Source organism: Lynx canadensis, chromosome D4 (genome assembly GCF_007474595.2).
Source record: "Lynx canadensis isolate LIC74 chromosome D4, mLynCan4.pri.v2, whole genome shotgun sequence".
Lineage (NCBI taxonomy): Eukaryota > Metazoa > Chordata > Mammalia > Carnivora > Felidae > Lynx > Lynx canadensis.
Window position 1 is genome coordinate 82045761 of NC_044315.2, and position 15360 is coordinate 82061120.

General features: G+C 38.0%; 1 protein-coding gene across 1 annotated transcript in view; it reads left to right on the forward strand.

The window, feature by feature from the left end:
* The window catches only part of LOC115500153 (rab GTPase-activating protein 1-like), a 170158-nt gene that overhangs the window by 49470 nt on the left and 105328 nt on the right, over positions 1–15360 (forward strand). The window contains 4 exon segments of the mRNA XM_030294523.1: positions 982–1092; positions 1739–1805; positions 8830–8932; positions 9821–9990. Of these exon segments, the coding sequence (XP_030150383.1) occupies positions 982–1092; positions 1739–1805; positions 8830–8932; positions 9821–9990 (451 nt within the window).

Genomic DNA, 15360 nt, shown 5'->3' on the forward strand with positions numbered 1-15360 from the left:
TTTTAACAGTTTGGTATGGAGTTTTTCTTTGCAGATGTTTGTCATTTCTAGACTCCTTTGATAAGGTTCTTTGATTTTCTAATCTGTTTCATGCAGGGTTTTTGAGTTGGTTACTGTGTAAGTGCAGATGGTCTTCAAACTAATTTTATTTCTTCAGAGCCACTTTTTAGTTTGAGTAGGTACTCAGAACTCTCATGTAGCCTTTTCTAATATCTTCTAATGGTTCTGCTGCCATTTTTTTTTGAGTTGTATAGCACTAAGACATAATTTATATTTGCTGCATGTTGGCTGATTGCCATAGGCAGATGTTTGCCTTTGAGAACAAAGGAGCTAGAGCAGGTGGTGTGTGAGAGAGTAGGAGATTATTTTGGTAAACTCTAATTTTAAGAATATTTTCAACTTTTTTCTTAAGGTAATGTTTAACTGTATCATTAGTATTGTTTTTATAATGCCTGCACATGTTTACAGTGTTATCACTGCTTGAGGGAAGTGTTAGGCAACAGCTTACTTTTTGGCCATATCTTATATCTCTGTTATTTTTTGAAGGCACCTTGTTTTGAAATTCAAAGACTCCATGATTAGGTATTTTTTCTTTATTTAAACAAATAAGGCAATAATTATAAAAAAAAAAAAAAACCTGACTAAACTGAAAAGAAACTAATGTTTTTTTGAGTGTCTGTGCTAGATGCTATGCTAAGTGCTTTACAAATATCTAACTTAATTTTTACAGCAACAGAAAATTAAAAAAACTAAAGACATTTTAGGGAGCATAAGAGCGTTTTTTCTAGCTTAAATACATTGTTTAGCGGATTACATACAGTAATGGTAATATTTTCACATTAAGAGGCAGATGATGAGTTTTAAATTTCTGTTATGATTTGAAACCAGGCACAGAAAAGAATCCTAGATTCAAGAGAAGTTGTTCTAGTATATGTCATAAGAAAATACTTTGCAAAATTAATGAAACATGTTGTCCTACAGTGCAGTTCCTAAGGAGAAGGACAGACAATGCTTTAAACTTCGCCAAGGAACTGATAAAAAGATTGTCATCTATGTGCAACAAACAACTAATAAAGAACTTGCCATTGAAAGGTAAACATTTTTAGTAAATTCAGCTTAAATATAAATTCTAGTTTTTATCAGTCTAGTGGAGTAACCATATACTATATTCAACAATGTATTTGCAGGGTGCCTGGGTGGCTCAGTCGGTTGAGCATCCAGCTCTTGAATTCAGCTCAGGTCATGATCCCAGAGTCATGGGATCGAGCCCAATGCTGGGCTCTGTGCTGAACGTGGAGCCTGGTCGAGATTCTCTATCTCCCTCCACTTTTCTGTCCTGCTCTCTCTCTCTCTCTCTCTCTCTCTCTTTCTTTAAAAAAAAAAAACAAAAACAAACACACACACATCTATATATGTATATATATATATTCCCATATATATGAAAAATATGTTATTCTCTGGGGAATTCTTTTGGTTATTGAAGTGAATATTTCATTCACTGTGACTTATCTCCCATAAATCTGCAGCTAATATGCTGACTTCAACTGTGTGATAATAAAAGCCAAGCAGAATTTGTTTATGTAAATTCAAGAATTAAGGATTATTTGGGCAGTAGTTAATTTATTAATAATTTTAATGTGTCCTTTATCCATCAAGAAGAATTTTAGGTGACCTAATTTAAACATCTTGTTTGTGTTATTTTTTTTCCAAATTTATGTCTCTTTTCTTTTTTTGGCAGGTGTTTTGGTCTTCTCCTTAGCCCAGGAAAAGATGTACGAAATAGTGACATGCACTTGTTAGATTTGGTAAGGATTGCTTTTTTTAAAAAAAAATTTTTATTTTTATTTTTTAAATATGAAATTTATTGTCAAATTGGTTTCCATACAACACCCAGTGCTCATCCCAAAAGGTGCCCTCCTCAATACCCATCACCCCCCTCCCCCCTGCCACCCCCCCGTCAACCCTCAGTTTGTTCTCAGTGTTTCACAGTCTCTTATGTTTTGGCTCCCTCCCTCTCTTTTTTTTTCCTTCCCCTCCTCCATGGTCTTCTGTTAACTTTCTCAGGATCCACATGACAGTAAAACATATGGTATCTGTCTTTCTCTGTATGACTTATTTCATTTAGCATAACACTCTCCAGTTCCATCCACGTTGCTACAAAAGGCCATATTTCATTCTTTCTTATTGCCATGTAGTATTCCATTGTGTATATAAACCACAATTTCTTTATCCATTCATCAGTTGATGGACATTTAGGCTCATTCCATAATTTGGCTATTGTTGAAAGTGCTGCTAGAAACATTGGGGTAAAAGTGCCCCTATGCATCAGCACTCCTGTATCCCTTGGGTAAATTCCTAGCAGTGCTACTCCTGGGTCATAGGTTAGATCTACTTTTAATTTTTTGAGGAACCTCCACACTGTTTGCCAGAGCGGGTGCACCAGTTTGCATTCCCACCAACAGTACAAGAGGGTTCCTGTTTCTCCACATCCTCTCCAGCATCTATAGTCTCCTGATTTGTTCATTTTAGCCACTCTGAGTGGCATGAGGTGGTATCTGAGTGTGGCTTTGATTTGTATTTCCCTGATGAGGAACGACGTTGAGCATTTTTTCATGTGCCTGTTGGCCATCCGGATGTCTTCTTTAGAGAAGTGTCTATTCATGTTTTTCTGCCCATTTCTTCACTGGATTATTTGTTTTTCAGGTGTGGAGTTTGATGAGCTCTTTATACATTTTGGATACTAGCTCTTTGTCTGATATGTCATTTGCAAATATCTTTTCTCATTCCGTTGGTTGCCTTTTAGTTTTGTTGATTGTTTGTTTCCTTTGCAGTGCAGAAGCTTTTTATCTTCATGAGGTCCCAACAGTCCATTTTTGCTTTTAATTCCCTTGCCTTTGGGGATGTGTCAAGTAAGAAATTGCTGCGGCTGAGGTCAGAGAGGTTTTTTTTCCTGCTTTCTCCTCTAGGGTTTTGATGGTTTCCTGTCTCACATTCAGGTCCTTTATCCATTTTGAGTTTGTTTTTGTGAATGGTGTAAGTGGTCTAGTTTCATCCTTCTGCATGTTGCTGTCCAGTTCTCCCAGCACCATTTGTTAAAGAGACTGTCTTTTTTCCACTGGATATTCTTTCCTGCTTTGTCAAAGATTAGTTGGCCATATTTTTGTGGGTCTAGCTCTGGGGTTTCGGTTCTATTCCATTGGTCTATGTGCCTGTTTTTGTGCCAATACCATGCTGTCTTGATGATGACAGCTTTGTAGTAGAGGCTAAAGTCTGGGATTGTGATACCTCCCGCTTTGGTCTTCTTCAAAATTACTTTGGCTATTCGGGGCCTTTTGTGGTTCCATACAAATTTTAGAATTGCTTGTTCTAGCTTCGAGAAGAATGCTGGTGCAATTTTGACTGGGATTGCATTGAATGTGTAGATAGCGTTGGGTAGTATTGACATTTTAACAATATTTATTCTTCCAATCCACGAGCACGGAATGTTTTTCCATTTCTTTATATCTTCTTCAATTTCCTTCATAAGCTTTCTATAGTTTTGAGCATACAGATCTTTTTCATCTTTGGTTAGGTTTATTCCTAGGTATTTTATGCTTCTTGGTGCAATTGTGAATGGGATCAGTTTCTTTATTTGTCTTTCTGTTGCTTCATAATTAGTGTATAAGAATGCAACTGATGAATCGGAAACAGGCTCCAGGCTCTGAGCCATCAGCCCAGAGCCCGACGCGGGGCTCGAACTCATGGACCGCGAGATCGTGACCTGGCTGAAGTCGGACGCTTAACCGACTGCGCCACCCAGGCGCCCCTGGGATCAGTTTCTTTATTTGTCTTTCTGTTGCTTCATAATTAGTGTATAAGAATGCAACTGATTGCTGTACATTGATTTTGTATCCTGCAACTTTGCTGAATTCATGTGTCAGTTCTAGCAGACTTTTGGTGGAGGTTATTGGGTTTTCCATGTATAATATATCATATGCAAAAAGTGAAACTTGACTTCATTGCCAATTTTGATGCCTTTGATTTTCTTTTGTTGTCTGATTGCTGATGCTAGAACTTCCAACACTATATTAAACAACAGCAGTGAGAGTGGACATCCCTGTCGTGTTCCTGATCTCAGGGAGAAAGCTCTGTTTTTCCCCATTGAGGATGATATTAGCTGTGGGCTTTTCATAAATGGCTTTTGTGATGTTTAAGTATGTTCCTTCTATCCCGACTTTCTCGAGGGTTTTTATTAAGAAAGTTGCTGAATTTTGTCAAATGCCTTTTCTGCATCGATTGACAGGATCATATGGTTCTTATCTTTTCTTTTATTAATGTGATGTATCACATTGATTGATTTGCGAATGTTGAACCAGCCCTGCGGTCCAGGAATGAATCCCACTTGATCATGGTGAATAATTCTTTTTATATGCTGTTGAATTCGATTTGCTAGTATCTTGTTGAGAATTTTTGCATCCATATTCATCAGGGATATTGGCCTGTAGTTCTCTTTTTTTTACTGGGTCTTTGTCTGGTTTGGGAATCAAAGTAATGCTGGCTTCATAGAATGAGTGGAAGTTTTCCTTCCCTTTCTGTTTTTTGGAACAGCTTGACAAGGATAGGTATTATCTCTGCTTTAAATGTCTGGTAGAATTCCCCTGGGAAGCCATCTGGTCCTGGACTCTGTTGGGAGATTTTTGATAACTGATTCAATTTCTTTACTGGTTATGGGTCTGTTCAAGCTTTCTATTTCTTCCTGTTTGAGTTTTGGGAGTGTGTGGGTGTTTAGGAATTTGTCCATTTCTTCCAGGTTGTTCAGTTTGTTGGCATAAAATTTTTCATAGTATTCTGATAATTGCTTGTATTTCTGAGGGATTGGTTGTAATAATTCCATTTTCATTTATGATTTTATCTATTTGGGTCATCTCCCTTTTCTTTTTGAGAAGCCTGGCTAGAGGTTTGTCAATTTTGTTTATTTTTTCAAAAAACCAACTCTTGGTTTCATTGATCTGCTCTACAGTTTTTTTAGATTCTATATTGTTTATTTCTGCTCTGATCTTTATTTTTTCTCTTCTTCTGCAGGGTTTCGGGTGTCTTTGCTGTTCTGCTTCTATTTCCTTTAGGTGTGCTGTTAGATTTTGTATTTGGGATTTTTCTTGTTTCTTGAGATAGGCCTGGATTGCAATGTATTTTCCTCTCAGGACTGCCTTCGCTGCATCCCAAAGCATTTGGATTGTTGTATTTTCATTTTCATTTGTTTCCATATATTTTTAAATTTCTTCTCTAATTGCCTGGTTGACCCATTCATTCTTTAATAGGGTGTTCTTTAACCTCCATGCTTTTGGAGGTTTTCCAGACTTTTTCCTGTGGTTGATTTCAAGCTTCATAGCATTGTGGTCTGAAAGTATGCATGGTATGATCTCAATTCTTGTATACTTATGAAGGGCTGTTTTGTGACCCAGTATGTGATCTATCTTGGAGAATGTTCCATGTGCACTCGAGAAGAAAGTATATTCTGTTGCTTTGGGATGCAGAGTTCTAAATATATCTGTTAAGTCCATCTGATCCAATGTATCATTCAGGGCCCTTGTTTCTTTATTGATCCTGTGTCTAGATGATCTATCCATTGTTGTAGGTGGAGTATTAAAGTCCCCTGCAATTACCACATTCTTATCAATAAAGTTGCTTATGTTTGTGATTGATTGTTTTATATATTTGGGGGCTCCCGTATTTGGCGCATAGACATTTATAATTGTTAGCTCTTCCTGATAGATAGACCCTGTAGTTATTATATAATTCCCTTCTTCCTCTCTTGTTACAGCCTTTAATTTAAAGTCTAGTTTGTCTAAGTATGGCTACTCCAGCTTTCTTTTGACTTCCAATGGCATGATAAATAGTTCTCCATCCCCTCACTTTGAATCTGAAGGTGTCCTCAGGTCTAAAATGAGTCTCTTGTAGACAGCAAATAGATAGGTCTTGTTTTTTTTTTTTTTTTTTATCAATTCTGATACCCTATGTCTTTTGGTTGGCGCATTTAGTCCATTTACGTTTAGTGTTATTATAGAAAGATATGGGTTTGGAGTCATTGTGATGTCTGTAGGTTTCATGCTTGTAGTGATGTCTCTGGTACTTTGTGGTCCTTGCAACATTTCACTCACAGAATCCCCCTTAGGATCTCTTGTAGGGCTGGTTTAGTGGTGATGAATTCCTTCAGTTTTTGTTTGTTTGGGAAAACCTTTATCTCTCCTTCTATTCTGAATGACAGACTTGCTGGATAAAGGATTCTTGGCTGCATATTTTTTCTGTTTATCACATTGACGATTTCCTGCCATTGCTTTCTGGCCTGCCAAGTTTCAGTAGATAGGTCTGCCAGTAGTCTTACCGGTCTCCCTTTATATGTTAGAGCATGTTTATCCCTAGCTGCTTTCAGAATTTTCTCTTTATCCTTGTATTTTGCCAGTTTCACTATGATATGTCGTGCAGAAGATCGATTCAAGTTACGTCTGAAGGAAGTTCTCTGTGCCTGTTGGATTTCAATGCCTTTTCCTTCCTCAGATCAGGGAAGTTCTCAGCTATGATTTCTTCAAGTACATCTCAACACCTTTCTTTCTTCCTCCTGTGGAATCCCTGTTACACGTATATTATTGTGTTTCATCGTATCACTTAGTTATCTAATTCTCCCCTCATACTCCTGGATTTTTTTATCTCTTTTTCTCAGTGTCCTCTTTTTCCATAATTTTATCTTCTAATTCACCTATTCTCTCCTCTGCCTCTTCATTCCAAGCTGTGGTCGCCTCCATTTTATTTTGCACCTCACTCATAGCATTTTTTAGCTCCTCATGACTATTTCTTATTCCTTTGATCTCTGTAGCAATAGGTTCTCTGCTGTCCTCTATGCTTTTTTCAAGCCCAGCGATTAATTTTATGACTATTATTCTAAATTCTTGTTCTGTTATATTGCTTAAATTGTTTTTGATCAATTCGTTAGCTGTCGCTACTTCCTGGAGTTTCTTTTGAGGGGAGTTCTTCTTTTTGTCATTTTGGATAGTCTCTGGGGTCGTGCGGAACTGCAGGGCACTTCCCCTATGCTGTCTGGAGTAACTTGTGTTGGTGGGCACGGCTGCAATCAGACCCAATGTCTGCCCCCAGCCCACCGCTGGGGCCACAGTCAGACTGGTGTGTACCTTATCTTCCCCTCTCCCAGGGGCAGGACTCACTGTGGAGTGGTGTGGCCCCTGTCTGGGCTACTTGCACACTGCCAGGCTTGTGGTGCTGCTTCTGTGGGATCTGGCGTATCAGCCGGGGTGGATCCGCAAGTTGCACAGGGCGGGGAAGGGTAGGCTCAGCTCACTTTGCCTTCGGTGGTCTGCTGCGGCAGGTGCCCTGTGGCACCGGGAGGGGGGGCAGACCCGTTGGAGGGATGGATCCACAGAAGCACAGCATTGAGTGTTTGTGGGTGCAAGCAAGTTCCGTGAAGGGAACTGGTTCCCTTTGGGATTTTGGCTGGGGATGGTGAGGGAGATGGCGCTTCCTAGCACCTTTGTTCCCCGCTGAGCTGAGCTGTGTCTTCTGGGGCTCAACATCTCTCCCTCCCAGTGTCCTCTTGCCCTCCCTGCTCTCCGAGCAGAGCTCTTGACTTGTAACATTCCAGATGTTAAGTACCACTGGATGTCAGAACTCACTCCATCTGGCCCCTCTGCTTTTGCAAGCCAGACTTGGGGGCTCTGCCTTGCTGTGTGGGCTGCCCCTCCACCGCCCGGCTCCCTCCTGCCAGTCCGTGTAGTGCGCACCGACGCTATGCCCTTCCTGCCCTCTTCCGGGGGCATCTTGTCTACGCTTGGCTGTGGAGAGTCCATTCTGCTAGTCTTCTGGCGGTTTTCTGGGTTATTTAGGCAGATGTGGGTGGAATCTAAGTGATCAGCAGGACGAGGTGAGCCCAGCGTCCTCCTACGCCGCCATCTTCCTCTTTGTACCCTGTCTTTCTGTCCTGGAGAAGGCCTTCCAGAGAAACAGGCACCCCACAAGTGCTAAAGCCATGAGCTCTGTCCAAGTCACAGAGTTTGAGGTGTGGTGTTCTCCGCCCAGTCCGCATGGGCTTGTTGCTCCTCAAAGTGGGCGTGAGCCCCGCCCCCCTACACAGGCTGCTGCCTTGTGACTCCCACAATCTTTTTTTTTTTTTTTTTTAAGTTAATATACTATTTCCTTGATCATGTTTTCACTTTATCTCAGCCTGAATTTGGTGTTAAAGCACGTTTATCAAAGTGTTCTTGTGAGCTATAATAGCAGTAAACAAAGATAAGGGTATTTCCTTATTTCTGAATTGCTATTTACTAGTCTGGTCTTAGACCCATTTAGTCTTAACCTTGGTTTCTTGACTGTGTAATAGTGAATAATCCTTGTTTATAATTTAGGGTTAAAGTGGGAGTCAGAAAATTCGTGAGAGAAGTGTTTACAAACTACTGTGAATTTTATAAAAGTCGGTGGTATTAGTATTGTTGCTTTTATGTGAAAATCTTTATTTTCAAAACTAAAATTTATGTGATAATTATTCACTTGACAACAGAATTCAGCATAGACTTAGGTGGTTAAGTTTCTCTGATGTTTGTACAATTTGATACGATCTACAAGCGTTTACTTTATAACTTTTAGGAACAATTATATAAACAGTTGGCACATCTTTAATTTTAACTGTAATTAGTGTCATTCACATATATTTCTACCTTTTTAAAAAATATCTGACCCTTTTTCATACTATATTTTTGCAATTTCTCTATTTTCTAAAGGCAGCAAAATGGCAGTTAGCAGTTAACTTATTTTGGCATTTATGTTTGTTTTTATTCTTTTCTTCAGGAATCTATGGGCAAAAGTTCTGATGGAAAGTCCTATGTCATCACTGGGAGTTGGAATCCAAAATCTCTGCCTTTTCAAGTTGTAAATGAAGAAACTCCTAAAGGTGATGCAGATTGCTGACACCATGAACAGAAATTTTAGTCCCAAGAAGATACCCAAACCTTAGGACCACTTATTTCACAAATATCCAGTGTTTTTTTTAATTGTAGTGAAACCAAAGAATTTGTATAGGTCTTTGAGGTTGTTATGAAATTTAACTGTAAACAAAGTATCATTTTTCCCCACTTACTTTCCCCCCCCTCTTAATTTTTCCCTTTCCTGCTTTTTTTCTACTTATGTATTTATTTGTATACAAAATTCTAAGTTTTATTTATTTTTGTAGCAATAATATATGCATATATGGTTAAAAATTAAAAGGATATGTAAGGAAAAGTAGAAGTCTACCATGGTCCTCAGGGCCCCATCCCAAGGGGACCACCAATTTTTTATGTAGATTTTCAGATACTCTGTGCTCAAGGTGTTTCATCCTCCTCATGAATGTCATTTAGTGGCTGTATAATATTCTGTCCTGAAAAATGTAACCTTGTAGTGCCTCTTATTGAGCATTTATTTTCCCCTTCATTTTTTCTTGTTATTCACAGCACTATAGGTAAATGGATAAATCAACCAAGATTTTAGAAATTGAGAATCCCCTGTATGGGTAAGAGTGGCATGAATAGGCCGTATGCACTTTTACAAAACAATCTGACAGTATGTTTCATAAACTTTAAAGTATCTAATGCTGTCACTAGTTCCAAGGAGTGTACCCAAGCAAAGAATTCTCAATACAGAAAAAGAATTTTCAAAACAGTAATTTATGTGATTATTTTAGATTTTTATTTAATTGATATATTACTTTAAGGTATCTTGAAAGTTTGTTACAAAAGTGATTTAACAATAATTGTATGAGCAAATGTATTTCCATTTTTTTATTTGCTTTTCCCCTCTCTAGATAAAGTGCTGTTTATGACCACAGCTGTTGATTTGGTAATAACAGAAGTACAGGAGCCTGTTCGATTTCTCATAGAGACAAAAGTCCGTGTTTGCTCACCTAATGAGAGATTATTCTGGCCCTTCAGCAAACGTAGTACCACTGAAAATTTCTTTTTGAAACTAAAACAGGTACTGTTCTTTTTTGTAACTATGGGAGGGGAGTAGATAAGAAAGGAGAAACTGTTTTTGAAGCTGATTTATCATTATGCTGTCCCTTAGATCTTTAAGCAGTCACATGTATTTTAAACATACTAAGAGGAAAAATTGCCTTTTATTTTTACCCACCTATTTATCATTTTTTTTGCTCTTCATTTCTTCCTGAAGAACCAAATTTCTGTCTGATTTCACTTGCCTTCAATCCAAAGACCTTACTTTAGCATTTCTTCTAGTGCTGATCTACTAAAGGCATAACTCGTAGAGGAACTTCCTTTTTTAAAATTTACTTATTCTCAAGTTAGTCAACATACAGTGTTAGTCTTGGCTTCAAGAGTAGAACCCAGTGATTCATCACTTAACGTATAACAGAGTGCTCACCTCAACAAGTGCGCTGCTTAATGCCCACCATCACCATTTCCCTCATCCCTATCAATCCTCAGTTTGTTCTCTGTATTTAAGAGTCTTTTATGGTTTGCCCCTTTCTGTTTTTATCTTATTTTTCCTACCCTTCCCCTATGATCATCTGTTAAGTTTCTCACATTCCACATATGAGTGAAATCATGTGATACCTGTCTCTGACTTATTTTGCTTGGCATAATACCCTCCAGTTCCATCCACATTGTTGCAAATGGCAAGATTTCACAGAAGAACTTCTTTATCTGAAAATGTTTTTATTTCACTTGCATTCCAGTGGGATATTTTCACTGGCTGTAGGATTCTGTGTTGACATTTTTTTTTTCAGCACTGTGAAGATGTCATCCCACCATCTTCTGGCTCTCATTGTTTTTGATGTGAAGTCAAAATGCATTTATATTGTTCCTCTGTATGTAATGAGTCATTTTTTTCTGGCTGCTTTTAAGATTATTTTTTATCTTTGGTTTTCAGACATTTAAATATGATGTGTCAGGTGTTTTATTCTTTCTTATCTTCCTTGGGATTTGCTGAGCTTCTTGAATTTTTAAATTTATGTTTTGTTTTGTTTACCAGTTTTGAGGGAAATTTGGTCTTTCAACCTTTTATCTGGCCCCATCTCTCTTTTCTCTCATAGGATTCAAGTTACATATATTTTAGTCCTTTTGATATTATCCCACAGATCTCTGTTTTGTTTTTTGTTTTTTGTTTTAATTTATTTATTTTTTTCTGTTTTCTTCAGGTATAGGAGACTCTGTTTTGCTCTATCTTAAAGTTGGTTTGCCCCTCCCCCCCCTTTTTTTTTATCATCCCCAGTTTGCTGTTAAGCCCATTCAATGAATTTTTTTACATTTCAGATCTTATATGTCCATTTGCGTTTTTTATACTTTCTTATAAGATTTCTTTGTTCATTTATGCAGATTTTCTCTTACATCCTTGAGCATGTTTATAATATTCTTTAAAAATTCTTAACTGCTGATTCTAATGTCTGGTGAGTCACATTTTCCTTTTTCTTTGTCTAGTAATTTTGTATTGTGTAGTAGACATTTTCAAAAATTTTTTTTTTTTTCAACGTTTTTATTTATTTTGGGGACAGACAGAGACAGAGCATGAATGGGGGAGGGGCAGAGAGAGAGGGAGACACAGAATCGGAAACAGGCTCCAGGCTCCGAGCCATCAGCCCAGAGCCTGACGCGGGGCTTGAACTCACGGACCGTGAGATCGTGACCTGGCTGAAGTCGGACGCTTAACCGACTGCGCCACCCAGGCGCCCCTGTAGTAGACATTTTCAGTAATAGATTGTTACGGTCTGTTATGTTGTGGTCTCTTAGTTTAAGAAAAAAATCTGTCATTTAATTTGGTCAAAGTCAAATTCCATTCTCTTTTTCCTGTGGTGGGCAGCAGATGAACTGTTTCCTTCTTTTAGCTTCTCTTGACTTCAGTTGCCCCACTACTTCTCCCTTTTTTGCTTTCCTTTGTATCAAAACTTATTGAAAAAAAGCAAGTTCATAGTGACCTAAATTGCTAAATCTGTGATCAGTCTGAGTTTTCATCTTCCTTGGCATGTCAGCAGAATATGATACAGGTGATCACTCCTGCCTTCTTATCCCTCTTTCACTGTCACTTTCAGGACATCTCCAATTTACCATGTCCAAGAAGATCGCATTATTTCACCTCCTGACCCCCAAAATACTTTACTTGTCTGTCTTTACTATTTCAGTTCATGGATATCTTCTCCTAATTATTGCTTAGGCCAAGAATTTTACTTTTATTTTTTTTATTTTTATTTTTTTTATATCTTTTGATTATTTATTCATAAAATTTTTTTAATGTTTATTTTTTGCGAGAGAGAGAGACAGAGCGCAAGCAGGGGAGGGGCAGAGAGAGAGGGAGACACAGAATCCTGAGCAGACTCCTGGCTCTGAGCTGTCAGCACAGAGCCTGACGCGGGGCTCAAACTCACAGACCGCGAGATCATGACCTGAGCTGAAGTCTGGTGCTTAACTGACTGAGCCACCCAGGCACCCCTTACTTTTATTTTTTATACCCATATCCACTCTGTCAGGAAATTCTATTTACTATTTTACTTTCAAAACATATCTAAATATGGCTACTTCTTACCATTTAGATTATGTTAACCTCACATCTGAATCATCACTTTTACCTGAGTTACTGTAGTAGCATCTTCACTCATCTCCCTGTTTCTTTGTTTTCCCTCCTTTTGATATGTTCTCAACATAGCAGCCTAAGATAAAATCAGGTCATTTTTCTGCTTGTAACCCTTTAAACCTATTTTACTCTATAAAAACTAGAGTCCTTACAGTGTTCTTATAAGACCCTATCCAGTCTGCTGCTGTTTAGATCATAAACTAATTTCTCTCTTACTGGTCTTGTTTGCTTCCTTGGCTCTAACCATGTGCTTAGGGCCTTTGCTATTAACTATCTCTTCTGCCTAAAATGGTCTTCCCCCTTTTCCCACTTGCTGTTATTCGCCTCCTTCAAGTCCTCATCTTTAAGTTTTTGCTCAGATTTACATCTTAACAATTCATGACTGCCACATTTAACACTGCAGTTTGTCCACTCTTCCACTGGTGCTGCCAGTCACCCCCACCCCCATGCTAATATACATATTTTAAATTTTGTACAAGACTTTTAACTTCCAATATATGCCATATAATATACTTAATTTTATTTTGCTTATTATCTGTTTTTCCTGTTAGAAACCTCTACTAAGGCAGCATTCCTGATTTGCCTTGTTCACTGATTTATCCCAAGCATCTAAAACCTAGTAGTTCTCAGTAAATATTTGTTGACTTGATTTTATTTACATGTTCAATCTTCTGTTTTACAAAATTCTAACATTGCTTGTCAATTTAATTGAATGTACTTAAAAAAATTTTTTTAATGTTTTTATTTATTTTTGAGAAAGGAGAGACAGAGTACTAGTGGGGAAGGGCAGAGAAAGAAGGAGATACAGAATCTAAAGCAGGCTACAGGCTCTGAGCTGTCAGCACAGAGCCCAACATGGGGCTCGAAACTCACAAACTGTGAGATCATGACCTTAGCTGAAGTCGGAGGCTTAACTGACTGAGCCACCCAGGCGTCCCTTGAATGTACTTTTTGATAGCGATAAATATTTTGATTGCAGTGTATTCCAAGTTAGTCCTTTTGGTTATAGTTAGAAAAAGGTGGCAAACATCACAGGAATAGAGATTTCTCTTCAGTGTTTTCTTAGGAGACAGAAAGTAAACCTGGGTCCTAGCACTGTTTTCCCAGGTCTTCACTGTGGCAGCAGAAAAGAATTAGCATAATGTTATCAGCTCTGGAGTCAGAGTATATCGATTTTACCACTAACTAGCTTTATGACTTTGAGCAAGTACCACCAACTCTGTGAGCCTGTTTACTCAACTGTAAAATGGCAGTGTTTTAATCTTGCTCATAGTGTTATTATGACATTAAGTGAGAAACCGTACAACACACTTGGCACATAGTATGTTCTTCATACATTTTAGCTATTATTCAGAGGACTGTGGAACCTTAGTGGGACAGAGGAAGAATAAAAAATTCTAAATCATGAAGTCAGAACAACACTGATATTAGTGGATCAGCCCAAGAGGAAGAACACTTCAGAAAGAAACCAATTTACAGGTATCATTTTAAAAGTTTAGGGAGTAGGGATGATTCTTAAGTTTGTAGAGTTAGAGATGATAAACAGAAATTAATTCTATAATAATTTTAGTACAAATTTGTATGTAAGCAAACATATTCTCTTTAGAGTTCTGTCTCTTTTATCTTGGTGAACATAAGATTCCTCTGATCTTACTTTTCCCTTGAGGTCTTATACAACTTTGGATTCAAAGACTGCGGTGAGTTTATAGGAATATTATATGGTTTGGTCTACTATAATGTATCTAAGTAGGCTAACAAATGACTTGGCAGGGTGAACTCTCCAAAAACACATATACCTGAGACCTAGTCTGATAGACTACTCTAGACTCTGTTAAGGTTATAAGCTAAACATAGACTGAGCTGTCAATATTTTCTTTGCAAAAAGCAGAAGTTTATATGTGGAAGCTAGGAGGAGGGCAAGGAATTCCTGAGAATAATCTTTCATTTTTCTCCTTATTTGGGTAAGTCTTACTTTGGTGGGGGAGGAGTTTTGTGAGGGGTAAGGAGTGGGAAAGAAGAGAGAGAGTGTGAAGAATTTGAAGAACTTTGTTGCTGTCTTAGGGCACTTAGAACACTGTTAATCTCACTCCTTGTAACATCATAAACTAAGTTTATTTCCTCCTTTACATTCGTGGCATTAAAAAGTAATAGCTATAGTGGTTGAGGGCCTACTGTAGCTGTCACTATACTAGCAACTTTGCTTTTTTCTGTCTTACATACTTTTCATAGTGATCCAGTGAGGATAATAGTATTTTCATTTTATAGATTCAAAGATGTAAAATATTTTATGGAATATTGTATGAACAAAATGAATACCCAGGCCTTCTAAGAGTCTCAGGATTCTTTCCATAGGAACATGCTCCCTTTGTCTTTCTTTAAGAGCATTTTTAGAACTTACTTAAATTAAGCAGAATTTAAAATTTTAACCCTTTTGCAGTTCTCATCAGACAGAAAAGGAAACAATGCTGCCGACCAAATTTTTTAAATATATAGCATATAGTTTCTGTTTATTGCTGTCAGTATGGGAAAATAATTATAGAAATGTTTTTTTGGTTTTTTTGTTTTTAAATGTTTATTCTTGAGAGAGAGAGCGAGGGAGAGAGAGAGAATGAGTGGGGGAGGGGCAGAGAGACCTGGGGAAACACAAAATCTGAAACAGGCTTTGGGCTCCGAGCTATCAGAACAGAGCCCAACGCAGGTCTCAAACTCAGGAATGGCAAGATCGTGACCTAGGCTGAAGTCAGACACTTAACCGACTGAGCC